General features: G+C 43.3%; 1 protein-coding gene and 1 pseudogene across 1 annotated transcript; both read right to left on the reverse strand.

Annotated features, from left to right (window-relative positions):
• Positions 1–4,341: 4,341 nt before the first annotated feature.
• On the reverse strand, positions 4,342–6,612 carry LOC144616502 (uncharacterized). Its single transcript, XM_078447653.1, has 3 exons — positions 6,499–6,612; positions 5,962–6,400; positions 4,342–4,609 (listed from the first exon to the last, which is right to left on the reverse strand). The coding sequence occupies exons 1-3, from the start codon at positions 6,542–6,544 to the stop codon at positions 4,342–4,344; spliced, it is 753 nt and encodes a 250-aa protein (XP_078303779.1). The 5' UTR covers positions 6,545–6,612.
• A 2,729-nt stretch (positions 6,613–9,341) lies between these two features.
• On the reverse strand, positions 9,342–9,873 carry LOC145715545 (immunoglobulin heavy variable 3-23 pseudogene; annotated as a pseudogene).
• Between the last annotated feature and the right edge of the window lie 8,079 nt (positions 9,874–17,952).

The raw sequence follows: 17,952 nt of genomic DNA on the forward strand, positions 1-17,952 counted from the left end.
TGTGTATGGAGTAAGAAAGTGGTTCAGTTTCATTCTTCTGCATGTTCTGGTCCAGTTTTCCCAACACCCTCTGTTGACAAGGCTGTCTTTTTTCCCATTACATAGTCTTTCCTACTTCATCCAAGATGAGGTGGCCATACATTTGTGAGTCCATATCTGGGTTTACTCTTCTGTTCTCTTGATCTATGTGTCTCTTTTGTGCTTGTAGCTTACTGTCTTGATAAGTACAGCTTTGTAATATAGCATGAAATCCATAATCATGAAGCCACCGTTTCTTTGTGTAGCAGAGACATTTCAACACTACTTGCTCCTTAAATCCATGAACATGAAGGTGTTTCCATTTCTTTGTGTCATCCTCAGTTTCTTTCACCGTTTTTAGAGTCTTCAGATTATGGATATTTTAACTCTTTAGGTATCCTATTATATTTGGTGCAGTTGTAAACGGCATGGATAGTTTTTTTATTTTTCTTTCTGTTTCTTCATTATTGCTGTGTAGAAATGCAGCCGATTTCAGTATGTTGATACTGTATCTTGTGACTTTGCTGAATTTGTGTATCAGTTCTTGCAATATTTTGGTGGAGTCTTGAGTTTTTTATATAGAGTGTCATGTCATCTGTGAAGAGGGAATGTTTGACTTCTTCTTTTCCGACTTGTATGCCTTTATTTTTTGTTGTTGTCTGTTTTTGAGGATAAGACTTCCACTGCTGTGTTAAGTAGAATGATGGGTGTGGACATCCCTCTTGTGTTCCTGACAGTAGAGGAAAAGGTTTTTTTTCCCCACTGAGGATATTAGCTGTGGGGTTTTCATGTACGGACTTTATGATGTTGAGGTGTGTTTCCTCTACCCCTTGTTGAGGGTTTTATCAAGAAAGGATGCTGTACTATGTCAATTTTTTTTTTGCATCCATTGAGAGGGTCATATCATTCGTATCCTTTCTCTGATTGATGGTATGTATTACATTGATTTATTTGTGACTATTGAACCACCCTTACAGCCAAGGAATAAATCCCACCTGGTCACGTTAAAGGATCCTTTTAATGTCTTGTTGGATTCAATTTGCAAGTATTTTCTTTCTTTTTTTGCAACGTTTATTTATTTTTGAGACAGAGAGAGACAGAGCATGAATGGGGGAGGGTCAGAGAGAGGGAGACACAGAATCTGAAACAGGCTCCAGGCTCTGAGCTGTCAGCACAGAGCCTGACACGGGGCTCGAACTCACGGACCGCAAGATTACGACCTGAGCCAAAGTTGGACGCTTAACCGACTGAGCCACCCAGGCGCCCCTGCAAGTATTTTCTTGACAATTGTTGTATTCTTGCTCATTAGGGCTAGTGGCATGTAAGTCTCATTTTTAGTGGGGTTTAATCTGGTTTGGAACCGTGATCATACTCATCTTATAGAATGAATTTGGAAGTTTTCTTTCCATTTCTATTATTTGGAACAGTTTGTGAAGACAGGAATATTCTATTCTACTTAAATAGAATATTTTACACTCTTCTTAAATATCTGGTAGAATTCACCTGTGAACCTGTCGGGCCCTGGATTTTTGTGTGTCAGTAGATTTTTGATTAATGATTCAATTTCTTTGCTCATTATCAGTCTGTTCACGTTTTCTCTTTCTTCCTTTTTCAGTTTAGGTAGTTTACATTATTCTGGGAATTTATCCATTTCTTCCAGATTGCCCAATTTGTTGGCATATAAATCTCCAAACTATTGTCTCATAGATGTATTTCTGTGGTGTCAGTCGCAATGTCTCCTCTCAAATTCTGATTATATTTACTTTCGTCCCTTCTCTTTTGTTTTTGCCAAGTCTGCCCATGGGTTTATCATTTTTATTTATTCTTACAAAAACCAACTTATAGTTTCATTCATCTGTTCTACTGTTTTTCTTTGTTTCTATATCATTTATTTCTGCTCTAATCTTTTTTGTTTACCTGTTCCTGCTGGCTTTAGAGTTCATTTGTTCTTTTTCTAGCTCTTTAGTTGTAAAGTGGTTGTGTGTTTGAGACCTTTCTTCTTTCTTGAGTTTGGCCTGTACTGCTATATATTTCACTCTTCCATCAACTTTGCTGCATCCAGATGGTTTGGAACTGGCATGTTTTCATTTTCATTCGCTTCCATGTATTTTTTATTGCTTCTGTAATTTCCTGAAAATCTCATTCCGCTTTTACTACAATGTTCTTTAACCTAATGTATTGGCAGTATTGCTCAAAATTTTCTTGTGGTCGACTTCAAGTTTCATGGTGTTGTGGTTTGAAAATACGCATGGAATGATCTCAGTCTTTTTGTACTTGTAGAGGGCTGATTTGTGACATAGTATGTGATCTGTTCTGGAGAATGTTCCATGCACACTCAGAAAGAATGTGTATTTTGGTGCTTTAGGATGGAATATTGTGAATATATCTGTTAAGTCCATTCAGTCCATGTGTCTTTCAAAGCCATTGTTTCCTTATTGATTTTCAGCTTAGATTGTCTTTCCATTGTTGTAAGTGGAGTGTTAATGTTCTCTATTATTACTATTGTCTATTATCAATGAGTTTCTTTATGTTTCTTACTGAGTTATATATTTCAGTGCTTACATTTTTGGAGTATAAATATTTAAAGCTTCAGATCTTCTTGTTGGATAGACCCCTTTATGATGATATACTGCCTTCCTGATCTCTTGTAACAAACTTTGGTTTGAAAACTAGTTAGTGTGATATGAGTGTGATACTACAACTTTCTTTTGACGTCCGTTAGCATGATAAATTGTTCACCCTCCCCTCACTTTCAATCTACAGGTGTTTTAGGTTGAAAAGGAGTCAATAGTGTGCAGTGTATAGAAGGATCTTGTATTTGTTTTTATCCATTCCGGTGTTCTATGTCTTTTGATTGGAGCATTTTGCCCATTTACATTCACAGTAATTATTGATAGATATAAACTTAGTGCCATAGTGGTACCTCCAAAGTCATTGTTTCTGGAGATTTTCTCTGTTTATTTCTAGTCTTTGTTACTTTTAGTCTTCCTTTCCCACTCAAAGAGTCCCCTTTAATTTCTCGCAGGGCTGATTTAGAGACCATGAACTCCTTTGGTTTTTGTTTGTCTGGGAAATTCTATCACTCCTTGTATCTGAATGACTGCCTAACTGGAGAAAGTATTCTTAGCTGCAAAATTTTCAATTGCGCATGTTGAGGATATGATGCCACTCCCTACTTGCATGAAGATTTCTGTAGAGACATGTGCCATAGTTTTTTTTTAATCTTCCCTTGTTAGTTAGCAACTTCTTTTGTGTTGATGCTTTTATGGTTTTACTTTATCTGGATATTTTGCCATTTTCCTATGATATGTCTCAGTGTTGGCCTGCTTTTTTTTTTTTATTTTATTTTAATGGGTGTTCTCTCTGCCTTCTAGATGTGGATGTCTGTTTCCTTCCCCAGCTTGTGGAATTTTCACTATATTCACTCAGCTAAATGTATCCCCCTTTTTCTCCCTCTTATTCTTTTGGGACTCCTTTCAAAAGAATGTTATTACAGTTTATGGAGTTGCTGATTTCCCTAAGTGTAAGTTTGTGATGCAATATTTTACTTTTCCTCTCCTTTCCAGCTTCATTTCCCCCATACTTTTATCTTCTATGTCCCTTCCTCATTCATCTGCTTCTTTCCGCCTTGAGGTCATTATATCCAATCAGTTTCACATCTCGGTTACAACATTTAAAATTTCCTCCTGACTAGTTTTTAGGTCTTTTCTGTTTGCAGTAAGGGTATCCCTCATGTCTCATATATTTTCCTCAAGCACAGCTAGCATCCTTATGATACTTTTTGAAAATCCTGTTTCATAATGAGAGTTTTCAGAAATTCTGTTTGAGGCACATTAGTTTATGTGTTTTAATTATATCCCTCACAATGACCTTTTATCATGTTTTCTTTTAGGATGAGTTCCTCCATCATGTTGTTGTCTATGTCTCTGCCTTCTTAAATGTTGTAGAAAATCCTGTTATCTTTTCTGCTTCTAGGGTAGTATCTTTATTGAGCAGTGTTCACATACTGTCCAGGGCCTGACACTTCATGAAGGATTTATGTTCCGTGGCACTGTGCTGTCGTGTTTTGGCTGCTCTGTCCCTCAGGACAGTCCTCTGCGGATTTTCTCCTTGCCTCCAGTGGGGAGTGTTGGACTTTGTGCCCAGTGTTGTGAGTTTTAACTAGGTGAGTTTGGTCTGCTTGTTAAAAGAGGCTAATTCCTATCTCCCCTAGAGGTGAGGATATGCGTCACTGTATGATCAGCTGACTTGGTGCGTGTGGGGATTTACAATGGTCTTTGGAGGTAGGGGTGCAGTGGTGGTCTGGTTGCCAGGCACTCTTTCCTAGTAAGCAAGCACTTGATGGGGGCTGGAGTAGGTGGAGCTTGGTGTTAGTGGCTCAGCTTGCACTGGGGATGCTGTGCTGCTGAGTGAAATCTGTCCATGCTGATTGGTGGGAGGAAATATTGGCATCAGCTCCCTCTCTAGTCCCTGGAGTTGGAGGTCCCAGCCTCCCCTGTTCAGGAAGCCCTCACATAGCGAGAACACTTGTGGGTCCCAGGCTTCCGTCAGAATTTCTTTCACCCTGTCTGCGTCCAAGCCATTGACACATCTGGTGGCACAGGGCTCTTATGTTTTATCTCAGGAGCTGTAGCTGGGTTTGAAAACTCCAAATTGTGTGAACTCCATATGACAGGGACCCCACTGATCCTCTGGGAGAGGGTCTTGATGTGCTGTGCCTGGAGCTGATTTACCCCAGATGGGCAGCTGCATCAATACTAGGGGCTTGGAGTGCATGGTTAAGAACAACAAGAAGGCAGCATCCAGCTAGCTGCTCTCAGAAGAGGCTCCTGTGCTAATGATCAGGGAATTTTAATGGTGCCTGTCAGCTCTCCTGTCCTATGAGAGGCAATGCCCCGTCTCCCAAATGCACTCCACAAAGGGAATTGTCTCTCCCCATGCGACCCAGGGGATACTCAGACCACAGTTCCCCTTATGGGCCTCTGCCCTCCTCCACAGGAGCACTGCTGTGCCCACCAGACTCCACCCCAATGATGGGATCGACTTTTAAATCTTCAGTCTTTGAGCTCCACGTTTACAGGAGGATGACTTGTCATGATTAACTTTATAGGTTATCTTGACTGCGTCATAGGTTCCCAGATTCACCACTGTTTCTGTGGATGTCTGTGATGTGTTCCAGAAGAGATTGGCATTTGCATCCATGGTTTCTTTCTGCCTGGGCACCACCCATTCCATTAAGTTTGTGAATAGAATCTGATGCAGATGGAGGACGAATTCCCTCATTTTTACTTCCCATGTGCTTGTTTGAACTGGAATATTGGTCTCCTCTGGCCCTTTTTCTGAGAGTTACATCATCAGCTCTCCACGTTCTGAGACTAGACACTAGTCAGAATCAGACAAGAATCACATCACTGGTTTTCCTGGGTCTTCAGCTGGTGACAGTAGATCATGGGACTTCTCAACATGTTTAGTTATGGAAACCAATGACCTTTGGGTTCTGTTCCTCAGGGGAATCTTGACTAATACATGGAGATTGTTTGTCTCTCATTTCAAGTAATTGAATAAAGCTGTAGCTCATTTAAAGTCCTGAGTAGCAAAGGGCTATGAAGAAAGTGTCACGTTGTTTGAGTGGGACAAGGGCTGGGTGAGGATAAGGAGGAGCTGTGGGATCCTGTGTTCCTGGCTGCACAGGGAGCGCATCTGGGAATCCTGTAAACGTGCAGCTGTTTTGCCTCAGGAAATCTGTAATTCACTCATGTTGAGGGACCGGAGTAAGCAAGTGCAAACAACTGTGTCTTTGTGCATGTTCATCTAGTTTCCCTATGAAAACCCAGTAGCTAATTCAGAGAGTTAATAGGTAAACACAGAATCATATAACCAGGGAGGCTCCCTGGGGAAACTGCTGTGTGGAGAGGAAGCCCCAGACCCTGACAGGAAACCTGCCTGTAACCTCCATCTGCACCTGCGCCTGGGAACACAAAGGAGAATTGTGCATAGTGTGCGCCCCCTGGTGGTGCTGATCCCTTCCAGGAGGGAGGTTTGTGTCTGGGCTCCCAGTGATGTCCCCTCACTGTGTCTTTCGCACAGTAATATGTGGCCGTGTCCTCGGTCTTGAGGTTGTTCATCTGCAGATACAGCGTGTTCTTGGCGTTGTCTATGGAGATGGTGAATCGGCCCTTCACGGAGTCTGCGTAGTATGTACTACCTCCACTACTACTAATTGCTGCGACCCACTGCAGCCCCTTCCCTGGAGCCTGGCGGACCCAGCTCATTGCATAGCTACTGAAGGTGAATCCAGAGGCCACACAGGTGAGTCTCAGGGACCCCCCAGGCTTCACCAGGTCTCCCCCAGACTCCACCAACTGCACGTCACACTGGACACCTGCAGACACAAGACATGTTGGTCAGGAAACTGTCACACATCCACTGTTTCACCATATCCATTCACAGACTCAGTGTCCCTCGTTCACCATGAATTACCTTTTAAAAGAGCAACCAGGAACACCCAGCCCAGCACAAACTCCATGGTGAGGTGTGTGTGTTCTGTGCTGATCACAGAATGGGAACACCTGGGACTCCTGGGGCTGGGGCTCGTCTCCCAGCTGCACGGTCCGGCTGGGTTGGTTTTATCAGCACAGAAAGGGCCCCATTTGCATGTCCTCTGACATATATATCAAGCTCCAGACTTAGATTTGATTGTGTAAAAGTGAATGACAGGGTTAGGGACGCACTTCTACATTAGTTTGTGTGGATGACGGTGTGACAATATGAAGAATTCTTTTTTTTTTTTTTTCAGTTTTGGATCTTTATCTTTATTAATGGAGGCTTCGGCATAATCTTTAAGAAATATTTACCTCAACAGCATGATCACGCATTATTTTCTCTTAAAATATTTTAATTTTTTATTATTAATTAGTATTTATTGTTAGTTTTAAAAATTAACATCGAAATTAGTTATTATATAGTGCAACAATGATTTCAGGAGTAGATTCCTTAGTGCCCCTTACCAGTTTAGCCCATCCCCCCTCCCACAACCCCTCCAGTAGCCCTCTGTTTGTTCTCCATATTTATGAGTCTCTTATGCTCTGTCCCCTCCATGTTTTCATGTTATTTTGGTTTCCCTTCCCTTATGTTCATCTGTTTTGTCTCTTAAAGTCCTCATATGAGTGAAGTCATATGAGTTTTGTCTTTCTCTGACTGACTCATTTCACTTCGCATAATACCCTCCAGTTCCATCCACATAGTTGCAAATGGCAAGATTTCACTCTTTTTGATTGCCGAGTAATACTCCATTGTGTATATTTACCACTTCTTCTTTATCCATTCATCCATCGATGGACATTTGGCTCTTTCCATACTTTGGCTATTGTTGATAGTGCTGCTATAAACATGGGGGTGCATGTGTCCCTTTGAAACAGAACACCTGTGTCCCGTGGAGAAATGCCTAGTAGTGCAATTGCTGGGTCATAGGGGAGTTCTATTTTTAGTTTTTTGAGGAATCTCCATACAGTTTTCCAGAGTGGCTGCACCAACTTGCATTGCCCCCCAAAATGCAAAAGAGATCCTCTCTCTGCATCCTCGCCAACGTCTGTTGTTGCCTGACTTGTTAATGTTAGCCATTCTGACATGTGTCAAGTAGTATCTCATTAGGGTTTTGATTGGCATTTCCGTGATGATGAGTGATGTGGAGCATTTTTTCATGTGTCGGTTGCCCATCAGGATGTCTTCTTTGGAGAAGTGTCTATTCATGTCTTTTTCCCGTTTCTTCACTGGATTGTGTTTTGGGTGTTGAGTTTGATAAATTCTTTATAGATTTTGGATACTAACTCTTTATCTGAGATGTCATTTGCAAATATCTTCTCCCATTCTGTCAGTTGAATTTTAGTTTTGCTGATTGTTGCCTTCACTATGCAGAAAGTTTTGATTTTGATGAGGTCCCAGTAGTTCATTTTTGCTTTTTTTCCCCTTGCCTCCGGGGACGTGTTGAGTAGGAAGTTGGTGCGGCCAAGATCAAAGATGTTTTTGCCTGCTTTCTGCTCGAGGATTTTGATGGCTTCCTGACTTACATTGAGGTCTTTCATCCATTTTGAGTTTATTTTTGTGTATGGTGTAAGAAAGTGGTCCTGGGTCATTCTTCTGCATGTCGCTGTCCAGTTTTCCCAGCACCACCTGCTGAAGACACTGTCTTTATTCCATTGGATAGTCTTTCCTGCTTTGCGAAAGATTAGTTGGCCATACATTTGTGGGTCCATTTCTGGATTTCGTATTCTGTTCCATTGATCTTAGTGTCTGTTCTTGTTTTTTTTTTAATTGTTTTTGGCATTTATTTATTACTTTTCAGAGACAGAGACAGAGCATGAGCGGGGGAGTGTCAGAGAGAGAGGAAGACACAGAATTCCAAGCAGGCTTCAGGCTCTGAGCTGTCGGCACACAGCCTGATGTGGGATCTAACTCACGAACTGCCAGATCGTGACCTGAGTCAAAGTCCGATGCTTAACAGACTGGTCCACTCAGATGCCCCTGAGTGTCTGTTCTTGTGCCAGTACCATACTGTCTTGATGATTACAGCTTTGAAGTATAGCTTGAAGTCTGGGATTGTGATGCCTCCTGCTTTGGTTTTCTTTTTCAAGATTTCTTTGGCTATTCGGCGGCTTTTCTGGTTCTATACAAATTTTAGGATTATTTTTTCTAGCTCTGTGAAGAATGCTGGTGTCACTTTGATCGGGATTGCATTGAATATGTAGATTACTTTGGGTACTATCAGCATTTTAGCAATATTTCTTCTTCCTATTCAGGAGCGTGGAATCTTTTTCCATATTTTGTCTTCTTCCATTTCTTTCATAAGCTTTCTATAGTTTTCAGTATAAAGATTTTTCACCTCTTTGGTTAGATTTATTCCTGGGTATTTTATGGTTTTTGGTGCTACTGCAAATGGGATAGATTCCTTGATTTCTATTTCTGTTGCTTCATTGTTGGTGTATAGGAATGCAACAGATTTCTCTGCGTTGATTGTATATCCTGCCACTTTGCTGAATTCATGAATCAATCTGTAAATTCACTCATGTTGAGGGACAGGAGAAAGCAATGCAAACAACTGTGTGTTTGTGCATGTTAGGGTAGTTTTCCTAGGAAAACAATGATCTAATTCACACAGGTAATGGTAAACACAGAATCCTGTGTCCAGAGAGGCTCCCTGGAGAAACTGCTGTGTGGACAGGAAGCCCCAGACCCTGAGAGGAAACCTGCCTGTAACCTCCATCTTCACCTGCTCCTGGCAACACAAAGCAGAATTGTGCATAGTGTGCGCCCCCCGGTGGTGCTGATCACCTCCTGCAGGGAGGTTTGTGTCTGGGCTCCCAGCGAGGTCCCCTCACCCTGTCTCTTGCACAGTAATATGTGGCCTTGTCCTCGGCCTGCAGGTTGTTCATTTGCAGATAGAGCGTGTTCTTGGAGTTGTCTCTGGAGATGGGGAGTCGGCCCTTTACCGAGTCTGCGTAGTACGTGCTACTTCCATCATCATAAATATATGTGAGCCACTACACCCCTTCCCTGGAGCCTGTCGAACCCAGCTCATTCCATATCTACTGAAGGTGAATCCAGAGGCTACACAGGAGAGTCTCAGGGAACCCCCAGGCTGCACCAGGTCTCCTCCAGACTCCACCAGCTGCACGTCACACTGGACACCTGTAGACACCAGACATCTTGGTCAGGAAACTGTCACACATCCACTGTTTCTCACTCTTATCCACTCACATACTCAGTGTCTCCCGTTCACCAGGAATTACCTTTTAAAAGGGCAACCAGGAACACCCAGCCAAGCACAAAGTCCATGGTGAGGTGTCTGTTCTGTCCTGAGCAGAGAATGGGAACACCTGGGACTCCCGGGGCTGGGGCTCCTCTCCCAGCTGCAGAGTCTGGGATGGGCTTGTTTTATCACCATAGAGAGGACCCCATTTGCATGTGCTCTGACATATGTATCAAGCTCCAGTCTTAGATTTGATTCTTTAAAAGTGAACAACAGGGTTAGGGACGCACTTGTAGTTTAGTTTGGGTAGATGGTGCTTTGACAATATGAATAATTGTATTCAGTGAGTACAGGTGTATTTGCAGTCCTGTGTGCATTTTTACAGGTCTTTCATCAACATAGATCATTTTCACTCTACAAGTATTTGACATACTTTTTGAAGTTTAACCCAAAATACTTTATTCTGTGCCATTTTCACTTGTATAATTTTGTTATTTATTTTGCATGTATTTTCATGCTGGTGTGTAGAATCACAGGTGGTTTGTTTTTATTTATTTTCTTTGTTCATTTTGCATCCTGCTCTTTTCCTCATTTAAAAAAACTGGTTCTAATATTTTTTGTGGTATCTCTAGGGTTTTGTTATGTTTAAGATCAATGTCACCTGCAAACAAGTAATTTTCCTTCCTCCTTACTGATTTAAATGTCTTTTATTTTTTTTATTCCCTATTTTTTTCTGGTTACGTCTTCCAGTGGTAGGAGAAGAAAGCTTTTCCCTTATTTTTTTCTGGGATTTAGCCAGTGTAAGGATTCAATTGACATAAGACCTATCTACAGGAGAGAATAAATTTCATTTTGTAAGTGCATGGCCTTCCTAATGACATGACACCCAGAGAAAGGACAATGTAGGTGGCAATTTTGTCTTTCAGACAAAAAAACATTGGGTTTGGCAAGAGTTAAGTTTGGGGTCACCAAGTAAGTAGGTTTGTTTGCATAGCCTTCTTGCCCCTGTATTCTTTATTCTGGTTCTAACGATGGTTCTTCCCTCTTGGTACATGGGAGGGAGATTTATATCCTGCTGACAAGGGACGATGGAGAGTCTGAGTGTACTTGGACTCTGTCTCAAGTGACTTTCACCCAAATAAGCAGTGTGACAAGATGACATAGTTTGAGGTGGCATATGTATTCTTCACGTTATCATGGGGAACACTTATGTTAGGGGTGACCATCATTGCCTGGCTCCTGAAATGACAGGAAAGCCTTCTGCATTTTACCGTTCAATATGCTGTTAGGTGTGGGCTTTTCATAGTGGCCATGATCATGTGGAGGTAATTTCCTTCGGTCCCTTTTTAATTGGGTTCTTTTTAAATGATGAACATGTGTTGAATTTTGTCTAATGTTTTTTTGAATCAATTAATGATGGCTTTGATTCAGTCATTCCCTCTGTTAATGGAGGACATCACATTTATGTATCTGTGTATGTTGAAGGATCCTTGCATCCCTGGAGTGAATCACACTGGATTATGTTGTATGATCCTCTCAATGTTCTGTTGAATTCAGTATGCTCAGATTTTGTGAAGGAATTTTGCATGTATGTTCATTTGAGATAGTGACCTGTAGTTTCCCTTCTGGTGGTGTCTTTCTTTGGTTTTGGTGTGAAAACAATGCTGTCCTCACAAATTTCATTTGGGAGTGCTGTTTTTTTATCAGCGGTTTGTAATAGTTTGAGAAATATTGGCATTACTTCCTCTTTAAATACTTAGTAGAAGTTTTAATAAAGTCATGGACTCCTCAGCAGATTTTTTGGAGGGTGAGGTTTTAGATAGAGAAATCTTATTAATTTTTCTTTTGTTCCTTTTGTATTTTTCCATGAAGCAGTCTTGGTGGCCTACATTATGGCATAAAATGTGTAATTTGTTCCTGGTGATCTAATTGTTGGCCTATAAATACCTAAGTTTTTCTTTAATGATTTTTTCTATGTCTTTAGTTCAGTTATGTCTCCTCTTTCAATTCTGATTGCATTTGTTTGAGTCTTCCCTATTTCCCCAGGCTACCTATTTGTTTCAAATTTTACTTTGCCAAATACAAATTTTTATGTAATTGATTTGTTTTCTGAATTTGTGATAGTCTCTATTTTCTGTCTGCTTTATCTTTTTATGGTATTTTTATGTTTATCTTTTTATGTGAATAAAAATGCCAATGAGTTTTTAAGGAACCTGAAAAATATACAATTCATATGAAAGCACACAACACATGGAAGCAACAAAACAATCATGACGTCGAGAGAACCTGGAGACATCACACTTCTCTCTTTCTAAATATATTGCAGAGGTACATTAACCACAACAGTGTGCTTCTGGCATCAAATGAGATATTTAGACCAGTGGAGCTCATTATGGAGCCCAGAAGTAGAAGTTTGCAGATGCAGTCAGCAAATCCTGCACGAGATTTCCAACAATGCACAGTGGGGGGAGGATAGTGTCTCTTAAACGTGGTGTTGACTAGGGGCACCTGTGTGGCTCCGTAAGTTAAGCATCCCACTTCCACTCAGGTCATGATCTCACGGTTTGTGGGTTCGAGCCTCACATCAGGCTCCTGCTGACAGCTCGGGGCCTGGATTCTGTTTCTGCCTCTATCTCTGTGCCTCCCTACTCATGATCTGTCTCTCTCCCTCAAAAACAAAGTAAAAATTAAAAAATAGTATTGATATATACATGCAAAATAATAACATTTGGCCATAATCTTGCTTCATACATATACGTCGACACCAAAAAAAAAAATCTCAAAATGGATATAGGATTAAGAACACTTGAACCTAAATGCCTTCAAGAAAACATGAAAGATGAATATGATGACATTCAGTTGAGAATGATTGATTTGATATAAAAGCAAAGTCACAGAGAACAAAGCATGCAAGGGGGACTACACCATACTAGAAAAGGGGCAAGCAAATATTTGTAGAGCTAGAAGGAAGTCTATGGGCAGGTAGCCCCTCCCTGCCCACTGGGGCTCTCCAGATGGATTTGACAAATTGGCTTCCTCATTGGTAAATGGCTGCTTGTTTGGTGGATGGACTGATGCTGTCTGACTGGACAGGCCATTGCCACGACTGTGGTAAAGAATGGAATGCCTGAAACAGTTCCTGCATTTGCCATTCCATTATGGATTTAGCCAGACCAAGGAACTCACTTCAGCACATAGACAAACTCGGGGGTGATACAAAGACTTGGGGGTGATAATTAGAATTTCATACCCCACATCATCCTTAATCATCACAGAAGAGGACGATGAGGATATGTGGATTAGGGGAACAGATATGGAACATGAAAAACTAGACACAAAATTCCTTCAGGAAAAATCCGCCTAGAAACTGGCCTGGAACATCCAGAATCATTGTCCTTGGCCCTTAATGAGATTGGGAATTCTCCAAACATCAGGCAGTGACTGACCCCCTTTGCAAAGTATTTTAGAAAGGAATCCTTAACCCCTTCTCTACTGATTGAGTGAACTTTATGATAACTTATATGACCAAGTTGATGCCATGCATAGCCATGTCCAAGAACTAACAGGTGCACTTGGGTCATATCATCCACAGACAATAAGAACATGGCCTCTGCCACTGACTAGTCTTGCCACCCTTTCTACAGAATATGGGACGCTCATCAGGTCTTCAGAGAGCACCCAGTGCCACCTCGCTGAGAGGGACCTTATGATGAACTCCTAACCGACTACACTGCCATCAGAATAAGGGAAAGATTCTTCTGGATTCACGCAAGCTACACAAAATAGTTCCAGATCGCCATTGTCAAGACCGTGGATGACCATCCCCATGATGACCATTGGTAAGGATTCCCAGAGCCAATTCCCAGGCTTCAGAAGCACATGGCATCACATAGTAGGTCACGGATCAAAAAACTGCATTTCCACCTAGTTTCATTTTCCGGCTCTTTCCTGTCAGGAAAAAAAAAAAAACTTTTTAAAATGGAGCCTACCCTTTCCCCCACTATTAAAAGACTGACTACATTACCTGCTCTCCCTCTGAACCTCTATGACTGTCTGTCTTCAGACTGTATCTGCCCCATTCACCTGTGTAGTTATCTCAGCAGGTCAGACACAGACCCTTACAGCAGTTTTCCAAGTCCCGTCTACAGTAAATAATCAGTCTGATTGTCAATTGTTTTGACATCAGGATAGCAAGTAAGCCCCCAAAGTAGTGGTATTTCCTGCCAATGCAAGCAGGTGAATGCACCATGTGGATGGACAAATGGAAGGGTGTGGTATCCACAACCAGAACGACAATGTCACTCTGCCTTTCCTTCCACTGCATTGATTGGGACCACAACTTTGATGGAAGCTTCAGGATGGTCCTTTGCTCAGGTGAAGTATCGGGAGAGAATACTTCCCTTTGTATGAAGACAGTCATGGTGCTAGGTTCTCTCTCTTGGTGACATAGCAAGGCAATCTGGTGCCAGGTGGTCACAAGGTGCTCCAGCATAACCCCCATGACACAAACACTTTTCAGATCCCAAAATGTTTCATTGGCACTCAGACTACCTGTGCATCAAGTGACATAGCTCAGCCACTTCCAGATAAGGCTTCCTAACAGCACAAGTCATATGAGAGTAGACCGAAAATCTGGAGTAGCTCAGTCAGGTGACAAAACCCACCTTATAGCTGCTGAAGGACTGCAGGCCTCCCATGTCTCACAAACTTTCAGGAATGCATGATAATTGACCAGTGACAGTGACCCTCAATTGCCCAGACCAGTGGGAACTCATGACAGGCTCTACATGAGCTGGTCAGCCTAACATCTTGGCACTCTTTGGACTGTTAGGAATTCCCAAGGCAGCAGGGTAGATATGTACAGGTTGAGAGCAGACTGTGGCTGGGACTCCTTGGTCATCGATGCTGAATGGGACATACTGGCTAGCTCAGTCATGACAGAGTCTCCCCTGTGGCCCTTGAGATACCCTCAACTGCCTAGACAGTCTTGGGAATGTGAGCCATCTTATGGACAGCTGGGAATTTACATTTCAGTAGTGAACTGTAAAGCACCACCTGTTAGGAGGGGCTTTAATGCCCGTCAAGTGGGCAGACTGAAAGGAGAAATGGTGTGTTTAATGTCCCCCCTCCTTCAGCAAATCTTGAATTATGGGGTGCAATTACTCAGTCCTCTATTGCGCACAATATTGATGTGCATATACTGTCTTAATTGGATGTAGGGGGGTGCAATTTGCAGTCCTACAGACTCCTGATATGTAGTTCCCCCCAGGAAAGCCAGGCACTGGGTTTGTTCCCACTGGCCTTGATGGCATGTGAGGGCATCCACATCATTAACAAGACAATGCACGGTCAAAGGGGCCACCATTGCTAAAAGGGATTCAGTAAAGATTCTTCCAATAGTGACATCAAAGGGATGTTGAGACCCTTCTACTATTCCTCCCTTTATACCTAGTAAGCTAAAGGGCACCACACTTTTATTTGGAGGGGTTCCTGGGAAGCACTGTACCTTGGCTTCAGGGTCAATGAGAGAAATAAAGTGTTGTCTGTGTCTGTGTCCTACACGGTAATTACAGAAGTATACAGGCAGTTGTCCCAGGAGGAAGGACATACTCCACAAACCTCTGGGTCCCTAGGCAGCGGCCTTGGCATCTCCCCAACCACTGGGATCCCAGCTCCCCACTACCAGGGCTTTCATGTCCAGAGAAGTGATGGCACCCACCCAAAGGGTAGGAACAGCATTCTCTTGAAGATCCCAAAGTGTCTGATCAAAGTTTCTGACTTGTGTTCAGGCTGTCCTGAGATTAAGTCACTAGGGACCCCTCTTCTCAGAGCTGTGCATAAAGAAAAGTGTGGGCATCATCTCTAGAGCAAGAGATTTGGGTTGAAGTTCCACCCCTTGAATGGGGCACTGCTGGGACCCTCCTGTGGGCTCCTATCTATGGAGGTGGTGATCCCATCAGCATTTGCAGCAAAGAAGTCTTGGGCTTCTTGAAAATTCTCCTTTTCACATCTGACTATGGCATGCATGCTAATGCCTGCTACACTAAAGCTGGTATTCCCATGAATTGTATTGGCACAAGGCTTAAGATCAGAGTGGTCCTTCAAGAAGAACTCCTTAGATTCTGTTGTCAAGTGCCTCTCCTCCAGGTGGAAATGGACAAGGGCTCATGGGCGCATGACATAAGGCAAAAACAAAACAAAACAAAACCCACAACCCACACCCATTGAATTGTCCCCATTCTATCTTAGAGTTGGATTGCATCACCTGGGCTTGACCTCTCCCAGTGGGCCTGTGCTGTCGTGCCATAAAAATCCAAGTCCGGAGAATCAGAGCTTCTTTCTTCCTACCTCTGTGGACTCTGGGGCCCTAGGGAGCCTCTTCCTCAGAGCCTTCCCCTTTTTCCTTGGTGTGTGTCTCTTGCCATGTGCCTTGGGGTGATTGCCATAGCTTTTGATACAATGAAAAGACTGGAAGCTCCGTAGGTTGTCTCTAAGTAAACAGGCCGTTGATACCTTGAGCTTTTCAGTGATTTATGAATCTGGGGCACTTGGACCAATCCAGACAGCTGTAGTGTGTCAAGCACTTAAAGCAACAGCTTGGAGCCAATTGTGAAGACCCACTAGAGCCAATCAATATCCTTGTCTCCCTCCCTTTCGACAAATGATTCCAGGAAACCTTGCATTTTCATGATGGTGTAGTGCCTGTCACCATTTCTCTCTTTCACACTGGTCCGAGGATATGTTGGTGTAGTGGTCTTAACAGGGAGGACCTGGGATAGAAGTTAGCTCTTCCCAGACACGTGTGCTGAGGCCCCCCACACTGAGGTGTCCCCGACAACACCTGTTAAGTAGGGAGCCATTGTCAGCAGCAGTGAGGTATGCAGCCAGTAGGGGGAGGTTGCCTTGGTCATGTCCTCCGCCCAGGGAGACATGATGCTCCTGGTAGGGTTGCCTCTATCACTAGCTAGGCATGGCTAAGCAAGCACAACACCAGGGTACTGGTTGCAACACAGTGGACCCAGCAGCTGGCGTCTTCTTCGACACTAATCTAGGGATATGGTCTTCGGTGTCCAGCAATATTTCACTTGGAGATGAGTAGGAAATACACACCTCTGGAACCCCAGGATGGTGCCTGATTGTTGGTCTCTGCAGGGAGTCTGACCTTTTATGGCACTGGTAACTTAGGATGGGGGTTTCTGGCAACACCTGGCATCAGCCCAAAGCAAAGCTACAGACCACCGGCAAGCTCCAGCTCCTTCCCAGAGCAGCTGAGATGTGGGGGTGAGGAACGAGTGAGCCATTCTCAGTGCTAACACATTGTTGGAGGGCACCACCTAGGCCCCCAATCCCATCCCTGGGGACAAATGTGTTGGGGACCCCAGCTGTTGTACAGAATTAAGAACATGTAGACTGTATCCTGCTGAAGGATTAGGCAAGAGCCATTGCTCGGGGGTGGACAGGTGGCTCCCTAGGATCTGAGCTCTGGCTTTGGATACCTGAGATGCATGGGGCCCTCTGACTCAAGGTGGCGTTTCAGTGCACCCCCAACAAAGGAAATGGAGGCACAGGATTTATGACTCACAGGGCCCAGAAGCAAGGGTACACAAGGACCTTGGGAAGGGCAGACCTCCTTCCCACAGTCCCAGTGATCAGGACATAGAAAACAGGGTAGCAAGTACCTGATTACTTGAGAATGGATGGGGCTGAAGTCCCTAACTTTTCACAGGCTCACCTCTGTGTGGTTATTCAAGAAGGCTCTCAGAAAGCCAAAGTGGGAATCCTAGGCAGATCCTTATCTAAGGTTAAACTCACTGCAAAGTAGGCAAGAGAAAGAGAGCAGGGATTCACATTCATCGGGCTCCAACTGGATGCCAGAGTCATCCATAGGCACTTGTGCCTGCCTTTCTGTTTCATTTCATTGGGTGCTCCATTCAGTCTCATGGTCTCAGTCTCCCACATTTGGAAATTTTGTCCTCAGGGAGGCACAGCTTGTGCTAGGTGGAACCTAATGCCAGTCCCCTTCCCTCACAGCCCACAGACACTCCAGTTGGAACGGGCAGTGTGGGTGGGTGGTAGCCCTCCATTATCCTGAACCCACATTGGGACTGGGGGAAGACAGATTACCTGGAGAATGAGAAAATGTTCAGTGTGCAACCGCACAGTTTTGGAGACAACTCATGAGTTTGTCC

Source organism: Panthera onca, chromosome B3 (genome assembly GCF_046562875.1).
Source record: "Panthera onca isolate mPanOnc1 chromosome B3, mPanOnc1 haplotype 2, whole genome shotgun sequence".
Taxonomy (NCBI): Eukaryota; Metazoa; Chordata; class Mammalia; order Carnivora; family Felidae; genus Panthera; species Panthera onca.